The sequence below is a fragment of the Lithobates pipiens genome, unplaced genomic scaffold, assembly GCF_037356315.1.
Source record: "Lithobates pipiens isolate NorthernLeopardFrog02 unplaced genomic scaffold, aLitPip1_a1.2 Scaffold_18, whole genome shotgun sequence".
Classification (NCBI taxonomy): Eukaryota; Metazoa; Chordata; class Amphibia; order Anura; family Ranidae; genus Lithobates; species Lithobates pipiens.
Window position 1 is genome coordinate 248,601,836 of NW_027507758.1, and position 14,014 is coordinate 248,615,849.

The window sequence follows — 14,014 nt, forward strand, 5'->3', positions numbered from 1 at the left end:
TGATTTTTTTTTTAGATTGTGGCATGATGTGTGGCTTTTTATGATCCGTTAGTGTGCTTGACTTTGGCAGACAGCTTCTATTTATATGATTTCTTGATTCAACAGGTTTGGCAATAATCAGGCCTGGGTGTGGCAAGTGAAATTTAACTCAGCTTTCCATAAAATTGTGGTTAATCACAGTTCATTCATGATTCAGCATGGGAGAGGGCAATTACTTTTTCACATATGGCCAGGCAGGTTGGAACAGCTTTTTTCCCTTAATAAATGAAATAGTAATTTAAAAACTGCATTTTGGATTTACTCTGGTTATCTTTGTGTATAATTCATATTTGTTTGATTATCTGAATCATTTAAGTGTGAGAAATATGCAAAAAAAAAATAACATGAAAATGGGGTAAATACGTTTTCACAGCACTGTATGTGGGCAAAGATGAGGCACCACTTCCTGAATTATGCTATAGGTCAATACTTAAAAAATAGATTTTTAAGGTGCCAGGACATAACACAAGAAATAGTTAAAATACAATTTTATCATAACTATTTCTTGTGTTATGTCCTGGCACCTTAAAAATATATTTCTTCGGTATTGACCTAAATTTCATTTGAAATGGTCTTACCACATAAGGCTTAGAAGATGGAGAAATCTTCAATTCTGCTACTGCATTTTATCTGTTTCTTTTCACATCTATGCGATGTGGCAATGCATATGCACTGTAAGCCTTTATATGTAGTCATGTGAACGGGCTGCCCATTGCACATGCATTGCTCTAAGGAAGTGCATGTACCTTTTTTTTTTTTAAATGCATTACACCAAAACACATGATATTAAATGACCATGTGTCATGGTGTATAAATATATAAACCGCTGCAGCGCTATTCAGGAAAAAAAACAAAAACAAATTATAATTCTCCATCACTTGTGTAAAAATACAATACAAGAACCAATAACAATTGCAAAATAATAAACAAGCTTAAAAGGTAAGAATTAGAAATGGACTAGATGGCCAATTTTGTATATAATCTTACTGGCTACAATCGCTATAGTGAGGTGCACATGGATTATGTCAAACATAAATTGAATTGGATTATGATCACCACCAAATTCACATGTACCCTCCAGAACAACAGCAAAAACATGTACAAGACCTGGGCCCCCTGGATCAAATATATTTCTCCGGACTGATGAGACATAGGAGAAACCCTCCTTATCTACCCTTATGATCTTACTTCTTGACTTTTCTTTTCTCTCTCTCCTTACTCTAGTAAGTTTCAGTTGGTACACTACTAAAGAATACCAATGACTCAAGATAATGTTGCCTTTAAATCGATTTACGATTAATTTTGTTAATTGGTAATGTTTGAGAACCAGTTTCTGCACTCCCTGCCAGTAAGCTCTACTCCCTGAAAGTAATCTGGCGAGCAGGATGGTAGTGCGCTCAGACTTCTACTTTATCTCTTGGATGCGAACGGCCAGGAATTGCTAATATTTGTAGTGAGCCAAATTATTGTATTGTCAGTGGAGAATTCTCTTTTTAGAAGAAACTTTGGTGTTTAAAACTGATTGTTTGGAGAACTCAATAAACATATTGAAATATAAAAAGTAAGAATTATATATAGTGTCCATTAATAAGCATCCAAATCATCCACTTTCTCATTCCATGTGAGCTGAAATTTGCAATCAATATAAAAAAAAAAAAAAACACAACAGAACCCTACAAGGTCCAAATCTCTTCCTAATTGGTGGGGGAGTCCTCCACATCTATACAATACCACAAAAACTCCACAATGAATATGGGCTCAACCTCTCCCTACACAGTCTTAATCACCAGTTCTATACTACGGAGAAGGTTTGGGCTTATTTAACCACTTTCAGACCAGACCATTTTGCTGGCTTAAGGCCAGACCACTTTTGCGTGGTCGTGCGACGTAGCTCCCAAACAAAATTGATGTCCTTTTTGTCTCACAAACAGAGCTTTCTTTTGTTGGTATTTGATCACCCCTGCGTTTTTTATTTTTTGAGCTATAAATACAAAAGAGTGACAATTTAAAAAAAAACGCATTATTTTTTACTTTTTGCTATAATAAATATCCCCCAAAAATATATATATAAAAAACTTTTTTTTTCCTCAGTTTATGCAGATACGTATTCTTCTGCATATTTTTGGGGAAAAAAATCTCAATAAGTGATTATTGATTGGTTTGCGCAAAATGTATAGCGTTTACAAAATAGGGGATAGTTTATGGCATTTTTATTAATAATTTTTTTTTACTAGTAATGGCGGTGATCAGCGATTTTTATTGTGACTGCGACATTATGGCAGACACATCGGACATTTTTGACGCATTTTTGGGACCATTGTCATTTATACAGCAATCAATGCTATACAAATGCACTGATTCCTGTGTAAATAACACTGGCAGTGAAGGTGTTAACCACACACAGTTTTTTAAAATTTTTTGCATAATGTGTTGCGATATGCTAAAACACCCATGTGTAAGCAAGTTGCATTTGAGTGCCAACAAAAACTAATGACACCAAAGGACACTTACAATAAAAACATGGGTTTTGTGTACTGTGTAAATGTGTGCTATTTTGTGCCCATTCCTGTGGTGCACAGATGTGAACAGGGACACCATAGGCAGGAAGGCAGTTCACCAAGGCAGGAAGGGAGCAAATGTTCTTTAGTGGTGGCACAGACAGTAATACATTTTTTTTTAAGTAGATGAAGAGTGAAAACCTCTATTTGTATCTCACAGAATTAGAAGATTCACAGAAATTGCTCTGCTTGGCTTTTGTGTTTAACAGCAATTCTGTGTACCAGCAATTTGCTGCAAACAGAAATGTATTTTGGCCTTTGCCTAAAAAAAAAATTACGTATGCGTTATTTTCTGAATTTTAGAAACTAAACATCAGCACGTCAAAGCAAAGCTGTTGGATAACAATTGAAAAGATTTAATTATCCTATCCCCTCTAAGTGATATATTGTATGCATTTGAAAAATGTATTTTGTATTCCTCTAAATAACTGTGGCCTAACAAATACAGATCAGCAAACTTTAGTGTTTTAGGACAGGGATACTACATGTTTTCTGCATATACCTATTTCCATTTGCATACACACCATCAACATCATTTTATTGATTTTCTCTTTATCATATATAGGAAAATGATACTAATGTACTAATCTTAAGTAGTTCATTTAGACTCCAGTTTGGGGTCCTGAGTTTAAACTCCACCAACCACCTTATTTGCATGGAGTTTGTACTTTTATTCCCAAGTTTGTATGGGTTTTGATTATCTGTAATGCTGGCAGGCTAGTTGCTACCTCATCGGAATTGCCCTAAAGTGTGACTGCGCATGGTCGAGAGATTAGATTGTAAACTTTTTTAACAGAAACAGATCTGGATACAGTTTATACATATTATCACTTTGTATGCACATTGTCACACAGTTCTTGTCTTACCAGTTGGTAGAGTCCAGCCTTCTTTCTTGATGTCAAATCATGAAGTATGCTGTACTTTGGTAATAGACCCTGAACCACTATGGTCTCTTAACAAGGCTGTCTCTCTGCCCCCATCTTTGATAACATGGAATGTTTCCTGGACTTCTTGATCTGTAACCAGGGGTATACCACTGACAATATTTGGGGCAACAGCTGTAGTCAGGAGCAGTGCATTTTTACAACAATTTTTGTGAATTAAGGAATGAATGTGCTTACATGCCTAGCATGGTCAATTTAAATTAGAAAAGCAGGTGGAACTGGCAAAACCACCAGGGATTTCACACAAAGGAAGCAATTAAAAAAGAACAGGACACTTTTTAACATAAGCCCATTGTATAGCAAACACATATCAGCAATATGAAATGTTGGAGTAACATACACTTTAATTGGTTAATTTGTTGCCTTACTGCCAATCCACATTAAAGTGTGTCGCAACACTCCTTAAGGAGTGTGCATCGATGCACCATATTGGACCATATAGGTGGAAATGGGCCTGTTAAACTTTATCTTGGCATGTATTTATCATTGAACCACTATAGTTTACAATACCACTACTGTGGTTAAAAAAAAGGCATGATGCATTCCGGTGTAGATATGGCATTAGTCTGGGAATAGAGCTGTATATAGAAGTCACTGAAAAGTAAGGACCACAAAAGTCCTATTTGCCATCTTTCCATTGAAATTAGTGAGAGGGGAGAACCCTTTTTTCTTGCTAAACCAGCTAAAAAAGCTAAAGGGACCCTTTGTATAGTTTCAAATGTTCATAATCTTTGAGCTAATCAATAAATATTCCTTGATACCACTGGTAGAAAGATTACACTTTTCAGATCAAGCTCTATAAACATGCAAACACAATACTATGTATTCTGTGGTTACTCATAATATCTTTATTATGTCCATCTGTCAGAATTACATAGTAAAAAATAACTTTTTGAGCATTATTAAGTGCTTTTTTAAAAGAGAAGACAAATAATTCAGGAAATAAACATACCAATGTTATACCTGTATTATATTAGATAATTGTAGTTTCCTAAAATATCCAAACTAATATAAAATTAAGTCAATTTTTCTTTACATTTAAGTAATATGTATTTGGTTAAAGCTGAGCATCCCACAAAGTTGTATAATTCCAGTTGCTGTAAGAGGAAAGTTGTAATAGGCTGGTCATGCAGCTAGTTTAGTGGTCAATGGTCAAAGTATGATGACCCCTAAGATTCTCAGTGATAAACAGTTACAGTATGTACTTGAGAATTATTCAAGTCCATATTAGTAGCAAACATACTGACACAGCACTCCATGTAGCTACTATGAGCCTCTAAGTCAAGCAAAGTCAAAAAGTGCCTGAAGTTTTGAGCTTACTGATTATGCAATCTTCTGTTGGTGGCAGTTTATTTTTTTAAATGCCTTATGATATTATTTAAAAATAACGAAATCTTATATTACACATTTCTTGGCTGTGTTATTACATAAATGTAAAGGAAGCCCTCAGATAAATATAACCTGAATATTTTCAGCAGGCAGTCATGTAAACTGCCACCTTGCGTTGGTGTGCTTATATTCATGTATAAAAAAAAAAGCACTTTCCCATTTTGTGCAACCTTGGTATATATTATAAAAAGCCCTTACATTGCAAGCTGCTAAATAAAGTTCTTGGACTTCCAGGTCCAGCTGAAGTCCACTTGTGAAATCTACTTTACATTCCAAAGTCGTAACATTATTTACTTGACCTGCGTGGTCTTTCCTCATATGGAGGCACTGGGTCTTGATAGATACTGATACAGGAGTCACTTGATGTCTTCAGGATTGCTTCTTCATATGGAGGAGGCAAACATATGGTAAGAAAAGAGGCATCCGGTACCAGTGTACAGTACTGAAAAGGTTCTGAGCTCCAAGGTAAGGTGGAAAAGAAGTCAATTTCTCTGTCTGGAAGGTTCTCCTGGAGACTTATGGCAAATATTTGACCTTGTGGGATCTTACGTCGACACCTCCGATAAAGGAACAGCACAAAGAACCCTATCACCAGTAATGCAGTCGTAGGGAGTATGATGCACAAGAACGGCTGTAAGTCTTCTTTGGTGGAATTGATTTCATTGGGGTGCTTGCTCTGCATAAAGAAAGGAGGAGAAGCCTATTTCACCAGTGTCTATTATATAAGCCAATTAAAACTGTGACGCACACTTAAATGTATTATGCCTGCACTGCACTTATTAACAATGTGCAACTCAGCTAGATGGATGTAAACAGGCCTATAAAAATGAGGTCATATAGTACATGAATAAAATCATCGATCAAACCTTAGCCCTTAAAATAGTCTTTGTGGGTTTTATATACATTTCTTCAACCCAAAAGTGTTGTGGATTTGTCTACTGTTGGCCCATTAAGGGACAATGGAATGTAAATGCTAAATTAATTTTCTGCAGAGCTGCTTATAAATTTTCTGTCAGGCAATCCCATTAAAGACAGTGCAGGCAGACCGTTGTAAAGCTAGTCATAGGCATTAAATGGTGGTTATACTTTCTCTAGCTTTAAAACCAATAAAGGGCGGTTTTAGAATTCTGGCAAAATGCCACAGCAATATGCAGCAGTCTAACCAATAAAAATATACAATGCACACACACTGCTTAGCATCATCCCACAAATCTGAAGCTTCCTTAATTTCTTTACAACAGGGTTCTTCAAACTTAAAAAAAGAACCAGTTTACCGCCCTTCAAACTTTAAGGGGGCCGGATTGTGGCCAGTGGGAGTATAAAATGCTCCAGCATTAGTGGGTGGTCAGTGAAAGTAAACAAATTTCATCATTGGTATGAGTGGAAGGAATACTGCCCCATGATTGGTGTCAGTAATAGGAATAGTGCACCATCATTGGTGTCAGTGGGAGGATATGTGCCTCATCATTGGTGTCAGTGGTAGAATAGTGCTCCAATATTGGTGTCAGTGGGAGGAATTCTGCCCCGTCATTGGTGTCAGTGGCAGAATTGTGCTCCAATATTGGTGTCAGTGGGAAGAATTCTGCCCCATCATTGGTGTCAGTGGGAGGAATAGTGCCCCATCATTGGTGTCAGTGGGAGGAATAGTGCCCCATCATTGGTGTCAGTGGGAGGAATAGTGCCTCATCATTGGTGTCAGTGGGATGAATAGTGCCCCACCATTGGTGTCAGTGGGAAAATTAGTTCCCCATTTCTGGTGTCAGTAGGAGGAATAGTACCCTATTGTTGGTGTCAGCTTAAGGAATAGTGCCCCATTGTTGGTGTCAGCAGAAGGAATAGTGCCTGATATTAGTAGAAGGAAGAGTGCCATAAGGGATGAATAAAGTCAAGCAAAGAACCACATCTGGCCTGTGGGTCGCAGCTCATCCTGGGACCATTGCATCGAAAACTAAAAATTTAGTCTAGTAGTGCATTGAAGGTACACAGGGTGTTTAGCATGCTGGTTTGTTATATAGACATTTCTTCAGTTTACCAGTTCGCCCCTAGATCCTTTTGTTACTAATCAGTTGATCTAAAACCCTGTTTGTAATGCAGGACAGGTATTTCCTACCATACCCACTACAGTTTTTTTTTGTTGTTGTCATATAGTAGGGTGATGAAGGAATAATATGTTGTGACTATATGTTTGTGAACGCTTTGTTCCATTGCCTTAAACAGGAACACTTGTGACACTAAAGCATCCCTGTTTAAGGGAAAACAGGCCCATAGACATTGTGAAATGGTAGCACAAACATATATGGCTACTCATTCACTAATGTCCATGACCAGCTCTGGTGGTAAATCTGGTATATCAAGTAGAGAGAGAGGAAGTTGAGCAGCACTGGAAAAAAATACACACACACACACCTCACATGTCAAAACCTTCCTAAAATTATTGTAATGGGTTACTTATAATTAAATTTTTGGTCAAATCAATGGACTTTCTGACAGTGGGTTCTAGATAGCTTTAGTGGTTAAATGATTAATTGTACATGTTGCCTGAAACTGCCCTTAACATAATACTCTACAACAAAGTGGCACCCACAAATAAGACATAATAATAATACTCACCTCTCCAACTCCCCATGTCGCTTTTCTCGGCAGTAGTGAAGATAAACTGCTGTTTGAAGATCCTGCAAAATCCAACACCTCTGGGTTATTTGACTTTTTGGTCTCTCACTGCTGGTTCCATCCACCAACCCTTACCTAACTGTTGTATACTTTAGTTACATAGGGGTCCGATGGAAGAACCACAGTATACAGCAGGGAGCCAAGAAATTAACACTCTCAGAGTTCTTCAACCTACAGTTTTTGCACCAAGAGCAACAGGAGAGCTGGGTAATCACTGTTTACATTGTGGGAGCCACTTTACTTTAGAGTATTATTTTAGCAACAGAGTTACTTTAAATACTGACAGATATAAGTTACAGAGGTTCTGACTCTGATTACCATTTTTTTTATAGTTTCCTCGCATGTCACAACTCTCAAGCAATCTTTAGATAGCAGCTGTGAAAACTTGAGCTAATCTTCAAAAGTTTCATCTGCAATTACATAATACTGAACATTAGGCTCAGAATGGAGAAGTAGGGCCAGAACTCTTTTGGCCTTACTTCTCCAGAGGGTCGCAGGAATGCCTTTAGTTCTGCACTCCTGTGATCCATATTTAGCCAACAGCAGCCTGAGCCAGCTGCTCCTGCCCCCTTGACAGCCCAGCGCTCCAGTGACTGCTCACCGAAGGGTGACTGACTGTCACTGACTCTCTGTTCACTAAAGACCGAAATCTGAGTGGTCAGTGCTCTTTGATCGTTCAGTTCTTGGTCTTTTAGGCAGCAGGGGATAGATGAAGCATTGCGTCGATACCGCATCCACTTAGGGCAGTATGTATGTTTGTTATTTTAAAATACCATACTTCCCTTTTAAAGTGTATCTATACCCAAAACTTGCTTTTTATAGTGTTGTATAGAGAAGGGAAGGATTCAAACTCCTGTCAGGTTTTACTGCCATCTGGAACTCCTTTTATTTCTTGACTTCCTGTTTAGCAAAAAAGGTTGTGCCCAGGTCACTGACAGCTTTGGGCCCCATATTGGGTATCATACTAAAGGCCGGCGGCTCCTGATCAGCGCTCTCAGCCAATGGGTGAAAGTGCTGCCGCAGGGGGGCCACTACTCAGAACACAATAGCACAGCAGGGGAGATCGCTGTACTAACATTGGATTGTTAATACAGTGGCTCTAACCAGAGATATTTTTTTTCTCCTTTAACCTGGTGGCCTGAAGGAAAAAAATAAAAATCACATGGCTCTTAATCACATGATTGTTGTGTTAGGTCAGTGATGGCGAACATTGGAACCCCAGATGTTTTGGAACTACATTTCTCATAATGCTCAACTACACTGCAGAGTGCATGAGCATAATGGGAAATTTAGTTACAAAACATCTGGGGTGCCAAGGCTCACCATCACTGTGTTAGGCTATCACAGTGATCAGTAATTATACATCCCACCCAGTGTTTTTTCTCCTTTTGAATGGAGAAAAAGGCACATTGTAACTTTTTCTCTTTACTATAGAAGAGAAGCATGTAAAAAAAATGATGTAAAAAAGAATTAAGTAATAAAGTATAAACTAGGATCAGGGTTGGATCTAGGTCAGTGTCAGGGTTAGGGTCAATGTTAGGGTCAAAGGTCATGATCAATGCCAAATGATAGTGTTGGTATCTTTTAGCTAAGATTTTTCTTCACTTCCTGTCTGATAAAAAAAGGTTGTTTTCAAACAAAAAGTGATACGAAATATCTCTCACAGATCCCCAGATATCAGTAAAAGTTGGTGAAGTTTCTATCCTTTCCCCATTCTATGTAAGAAGAAAAATGTTTTAGGTATAGATACAATTTAAAGTAGACTTACATCCTGGCTAGACAATATGCATGTTTCAAAAGCACCGCTTATCATAAACCATTACCATGTTTCCCATTCTTATTTGCATCTCAGTGCTTCTGATCTCTCAGCCTCTTTGAGCTACTTTCTGTCTTCCTGTCCTCACTCCAGCATTGTTTGCACATCATTGCTCTTGACCGGCTACCTGGTAGTGACAACAGTTGACCATGCCTGTGCAATGTGTGTAGGCACAGCCAATTGCCAATGTGATAGGGTGACAAAGCAGAGTATAACAGGGGAGCAGTTGTCATCCTATAACAGGAAATGCAAACAAATTAATGTCATTTAAGTTAGATTTTATTTTTACTTTAATAGTTATGGATCAGACCTGTTGGCAATGCCGGCAGGCAGTTCATCTATATTACAGCCTGAAAAGTAAAAGTAATTTCCAGATAGCTTATAGTATAGCTGTTTGTATTCTAGGTATAATTGAATAGTTAGTCCCATGTTAAAAATAGTTAATTCTGAAGGATAACTATCACATGGTCTAAACAATTTCAACAAAGTTCTGCTAACATTTTGATTAGGTTGAAAAATGAAAAGCCATATTTGGGCTAGTCTGTACTGCCTATGGGAAAAAAATAGGAAGAACGCCTATCATGCACCCTCTAAAGACTCCATTGTAGATAAAGTGGGGCTGTGCCAAGTGTCAGTTGAGCATGGGTTACTTCTTGGCTATCACAGTAATTTACACATTTTGTAAGGTTTACCGTACTATGAATTATTATACAATGGTAATATTTTCTCAATTTGTTTATTATTTGATACTACATTACTATTCCTGTGTTCATTTTGTAGTCTCACCAGATTGTAAATGCTCTGCAAAATATTTTTTCAGTTTATAAATGAGAGGATTATACATTTGAAATATATATATTTTTTTATCTTAAAACATTTTCACATCAGATTCTAAAAGGGGAAGGTAATACAACAGATGGGTTTAACCCTTTCGTAATCATAGTCCACAATCATAGTCTTGTTGGTTGATTATTAATTTATTGATGCTTCTTTTTCTTGCTTCCTCATAGCTATTTTTTCCACTGTAGTTTTTCAATTTCAGCATTTTATCTCTCTTCAGTTATCACATTGTTCTGCTTTAGATTTTCACCCTTACAGGCAAACACATAGTATTGATTGTTATTCCTGTCATTCTTCCCGAGACACTGGGTGAAAATAAAATATGGCCAGTTATCCTGTTTTTATTCCTAAAAAATTATTTTAATGACATCCAGTTTCTAGGTACTTTAGACAATATAGGCCATTAGTTAGATATTATTTTGATAAGAGAGTTGGTCGTGAATACATTAGTCTTTATATTAAAACATTTATATTCTACAATATTATACAATATGTTGTATGCACCTTACTGTTTCAAGATCTCTGTCTGACCATACAGCTCAAAGCCATGACTATGAAAAACAGTACCATTGTACTTTTTCATCTAAACAACAAAGCTAGCTAAATGTGAGTTGATAAACCTTAAGTTGATAAACCTCTATATATATATATATATATATATATATATATATATATATATATATATATAATTTATTTATATATATAATCTGATGTATACTTCATAAATATGTATTATTATACGTACCAATACTGCAGTTATATATTTAAAATAAAATGGTTACGTGTCATATATGTTTATTTAAGAAAGAAATGAGTGACAGTGTTTTCAAACAATAACGTTAAAATAATATGTTGAATCTTTTATGTCATTTTAAATAATTCCTTTTAACATGTTATGCATTAATTAGACAGTATTTTGCAGTAGATCAGGTAGAAAGTGATACATTTATTTAATCTGTATTTTTTTTATTTTATAAGTATTTTTTATTAATGTATCTTCTAAATATCTCCCTCTTACAATTCTAACTAGCATTCTCACAAATATTTACTTTATTAACATTCATTTGTTCTTTGCTGCACTTATTATTTCAGGTGAGCAAGTAAGTTGTTCAAAGCCTCCAAGTTGCTTTATCATTCACTCAGCTATCCAACTTACTACAGCCCAGCTCCAGCCTGTAACTGAAGTCCTACCAATTTGTTTTTTCAGCTGCGCATTGAAACCCAAGAAATCTTCAGAACTCTGATAATAAAAGAGACGCCTGGCTCTTCTAACTTTATTTATTCAATCAAATAATTCACCCAAACCACTCAAAGATATTAACAAAAATCCTATGCAACCATACTATTGGATATAGTAAAGTATTATAAAATCAGACGTTAATGACTGTCTGCGATGTTTAATCCTACATATTCACTATCCGGCTTGTCTCAGAGAATAAACTAACATATCCTTAAATAATCCGTTTTACATGTACATTTACCATTTTAACTCTTGTATGTATCTGAAATGCTAACCTTTTATGTCAAATTTTTTTTTTCTAGTATTTTCTTTTATTTTTAGACATGTTTAAAATGTTTCTTTTCTTATAACTTGACTGCTAAAACATAATTTTGATATTAAAAAGAGTGCAACTTAAAATAAAAATATACATGCTCTAAATTTGCAGCACTAATGTATACTATTTATTATAACTTGAAATTAAAATCCGAAACAATTTTTGCTTATGATGGTAACAGTGGTATATACTTTATATTTAATTATGCATTTTAATTGATAACATTCCTATAATTTAATGTGATTTTTATTTTAAATGTACATATTCTGTAACAAACTTATACTTTAATGTGGTAGCAAAAAACATCTTAGCAACTATGCAGCAAATGTATTTATTTGAAAAATGCTTTAAATCATAAACAATAGAGATTTTCCACGAATATCTCAATTGTTTATGACTAGTTACTGTGTTACAACTAATATATAGTCGTATGTTTAAGTTGTAGTTTATATTTTAAGCAGTTAAATCTCTTTACAATCAATTTATTATTAAATATTTAAATCTGCACAGAGGAATTTCTTTACGATCATTTTATTACAATCATATTATTATTTAGTATTTGTTCCAAATATCATGTATTTACCTACCTGCAGCTTGGTTTCTTCAATTGGTAGTCCAGGTTCACTTGTCATCCACTCATAGCTACCCCTGCCTGCATGTCCAAATTTACTCCAGCTGCTGTCCAAGAGCCACCGCATTCTCTCAACTGATGTTTCTGTTGCCTAAATTCCAATTGACAAGGTGCTGACTTTCCCACAATCCCTCTCTGCGCCTGCCTTGACACAGCTGGAGGCCTGAAAGCTAATGATCATTGGTATAAGTTCTCTTGTGTTATTAACAGCGGTGAAAAAAAAAAAAAACACGGTTAGGCTACACTATCAGCCCAACTCAATCTCTCTGGATTTGTTACGGTGGCCTACATTACCAGAGAGCTGGCATCAGGTATCAGGGAAGGGCAGAGCTGTGATTGGACGGTTTTCTGCATTAGGATTATTAAAGGGGAATTTGCCAGCGCATGGTCTGATTCTAAAGAGATAACCTTCTAAATTTAGATTATGTAGTAAAAAAAAAATAATAATCACCCAACGCAATACAAACAATAAAGGGCTGCTTTTTTTTTTTTTCACAATTTCTAGCATGTGAACCGCAGATGTAAACAGTGAAGTATTGTTCGGAGAAGAGCAATAAAGGTCAGAGGCAGCAAGGACATGGGCTAAGTGACATGCTGAATTATTTAGAACCATTAGCATTTAGATGTTAATGATAAATCTGTGGAAAGCTTTTAGCCTATAAAAGGTTCTCGCTATTTGGAATATATGATTACGCGCAGACTGCAAAAACCAGAGTCACAAACTAATAGTGCAAACAATATTCCCTAAGGATCAACTTTAAAATCCATTCTACCTCTGGTCCATGTCCCTATTTGACAATATCAAATATCTGTGGATTTTTACATACCTAATGATGTTTGATTTGCATACCTTTGCATCCTTTACACAGGACTGGATTTGTAATTTTTCATCCTTTTCATTCTGGGCTAACTGTATGTATTGTCTGTACATACCCCTTCTATTGCGCTCACTTTCTTTCTTGCTGTGTGTGTATATACAGTGTGTGTATATATATATATATATATATATATATTTACACACACACACACACACACAAAAATCTATACTATATTGTTAAAAGTATTAGGACATCTTCCTTTACACACATATGAACTTTAATGCCATCCCAGTCTTAGTCTGTAGTGTTCAATATTGAGTTGGCCCACCCTTTGCAGCTATAACAGCTTCTGGGAAGGCTGTCCACAAGGTTTAGGAGGGTGGCTATGGGAATGTTTGACCATTCTTCCAGAAGTGCATTTGTGAGGTCAAGCACTGATGTGGACAAGAAGGCCTGGCTTGCATTCTCCGCTCTAATTCATCCCAAAGGTGTTCTTTTGGGTTGAGGTCAGAAATCTGGGCAGGCCAGGCAAGTTCCTCCATCCCAAACTCACTCATCCATGTGTTTATGAACCTTGCTTTGTGCACTGGTGCGCAGTTATGTTGGAACAGAAAGGGGCCATCCCCAAACTGTTCCCACAAAGTTGGGAGCAAGAAATTGTCCAAAATGTCTTGGTATGCTGGCGCCTTAAGAATTCCCTTCATTGGAACTAAGGAACCAAGCCCAACCCCTGAAAAACAACCCCACACCATA

General features: G+C 36.3%; 1 protein-coding gene across 2 annotated transcripts; it reads right to left on the bottom strand.

Annotated features, from left to right (window-relative positions):
- Positions 1-4,376: 4,376 nt before the first annotated feature.
- SMIM28 (small integral membrane protein 28) lies at positions 4,377-12,820 on the bottom strand. 2 transcript variants are annotated; one of them, XM_077486770.1, is made up of 2 exons: positions 12,400-12,758; positions 4,377-5,606 (listed from the first exon to the last, which is right to left on the bottom strand). In XM_077486770.1, exons 1-2 carry the CDS (start codon positions 12,508-12,510, stop codon positions 5,217-5,219), a joined length of 501 nt encoding a protein of 166 aa, XP_077342896.1. In that variant the 5' UTR covers positions 12,511-12,758; the 3' UTR covers positions 4,377-5,216. The 2 variants fall into 2 exon arrangements, 1 of the variants encoding a protein (XP_077342896.1); XR_013276698.1 differs by lacking the exon at positions 4,377-5,606 and adding an exon at positions 10,137-10,561 and having other exon boundaries at positions 12,400-12,820.
- Positions 12,821-14,014: the final 1,194 nt, after the last annotated feature.

What these genes read in the sequence shown, in the direction of transcription:
- SMIM28 (XM_077486770.1), bottom strand. Translation starts at nt 12,510, where the DNA reads ATGCGGTGGCTCTTGGACAGCAGCTGGAGTAAATTTGGACATGCAGGC. An exon ending in TTGAAGAAACCAAGCTGCAG is followed by an intron (nt 5,607 to 12,399) that starts GTAGGTAAATAC and finishes TTCTTTATGCAG; the next exon opens with AGCAAGCACCCCAATGAAAT.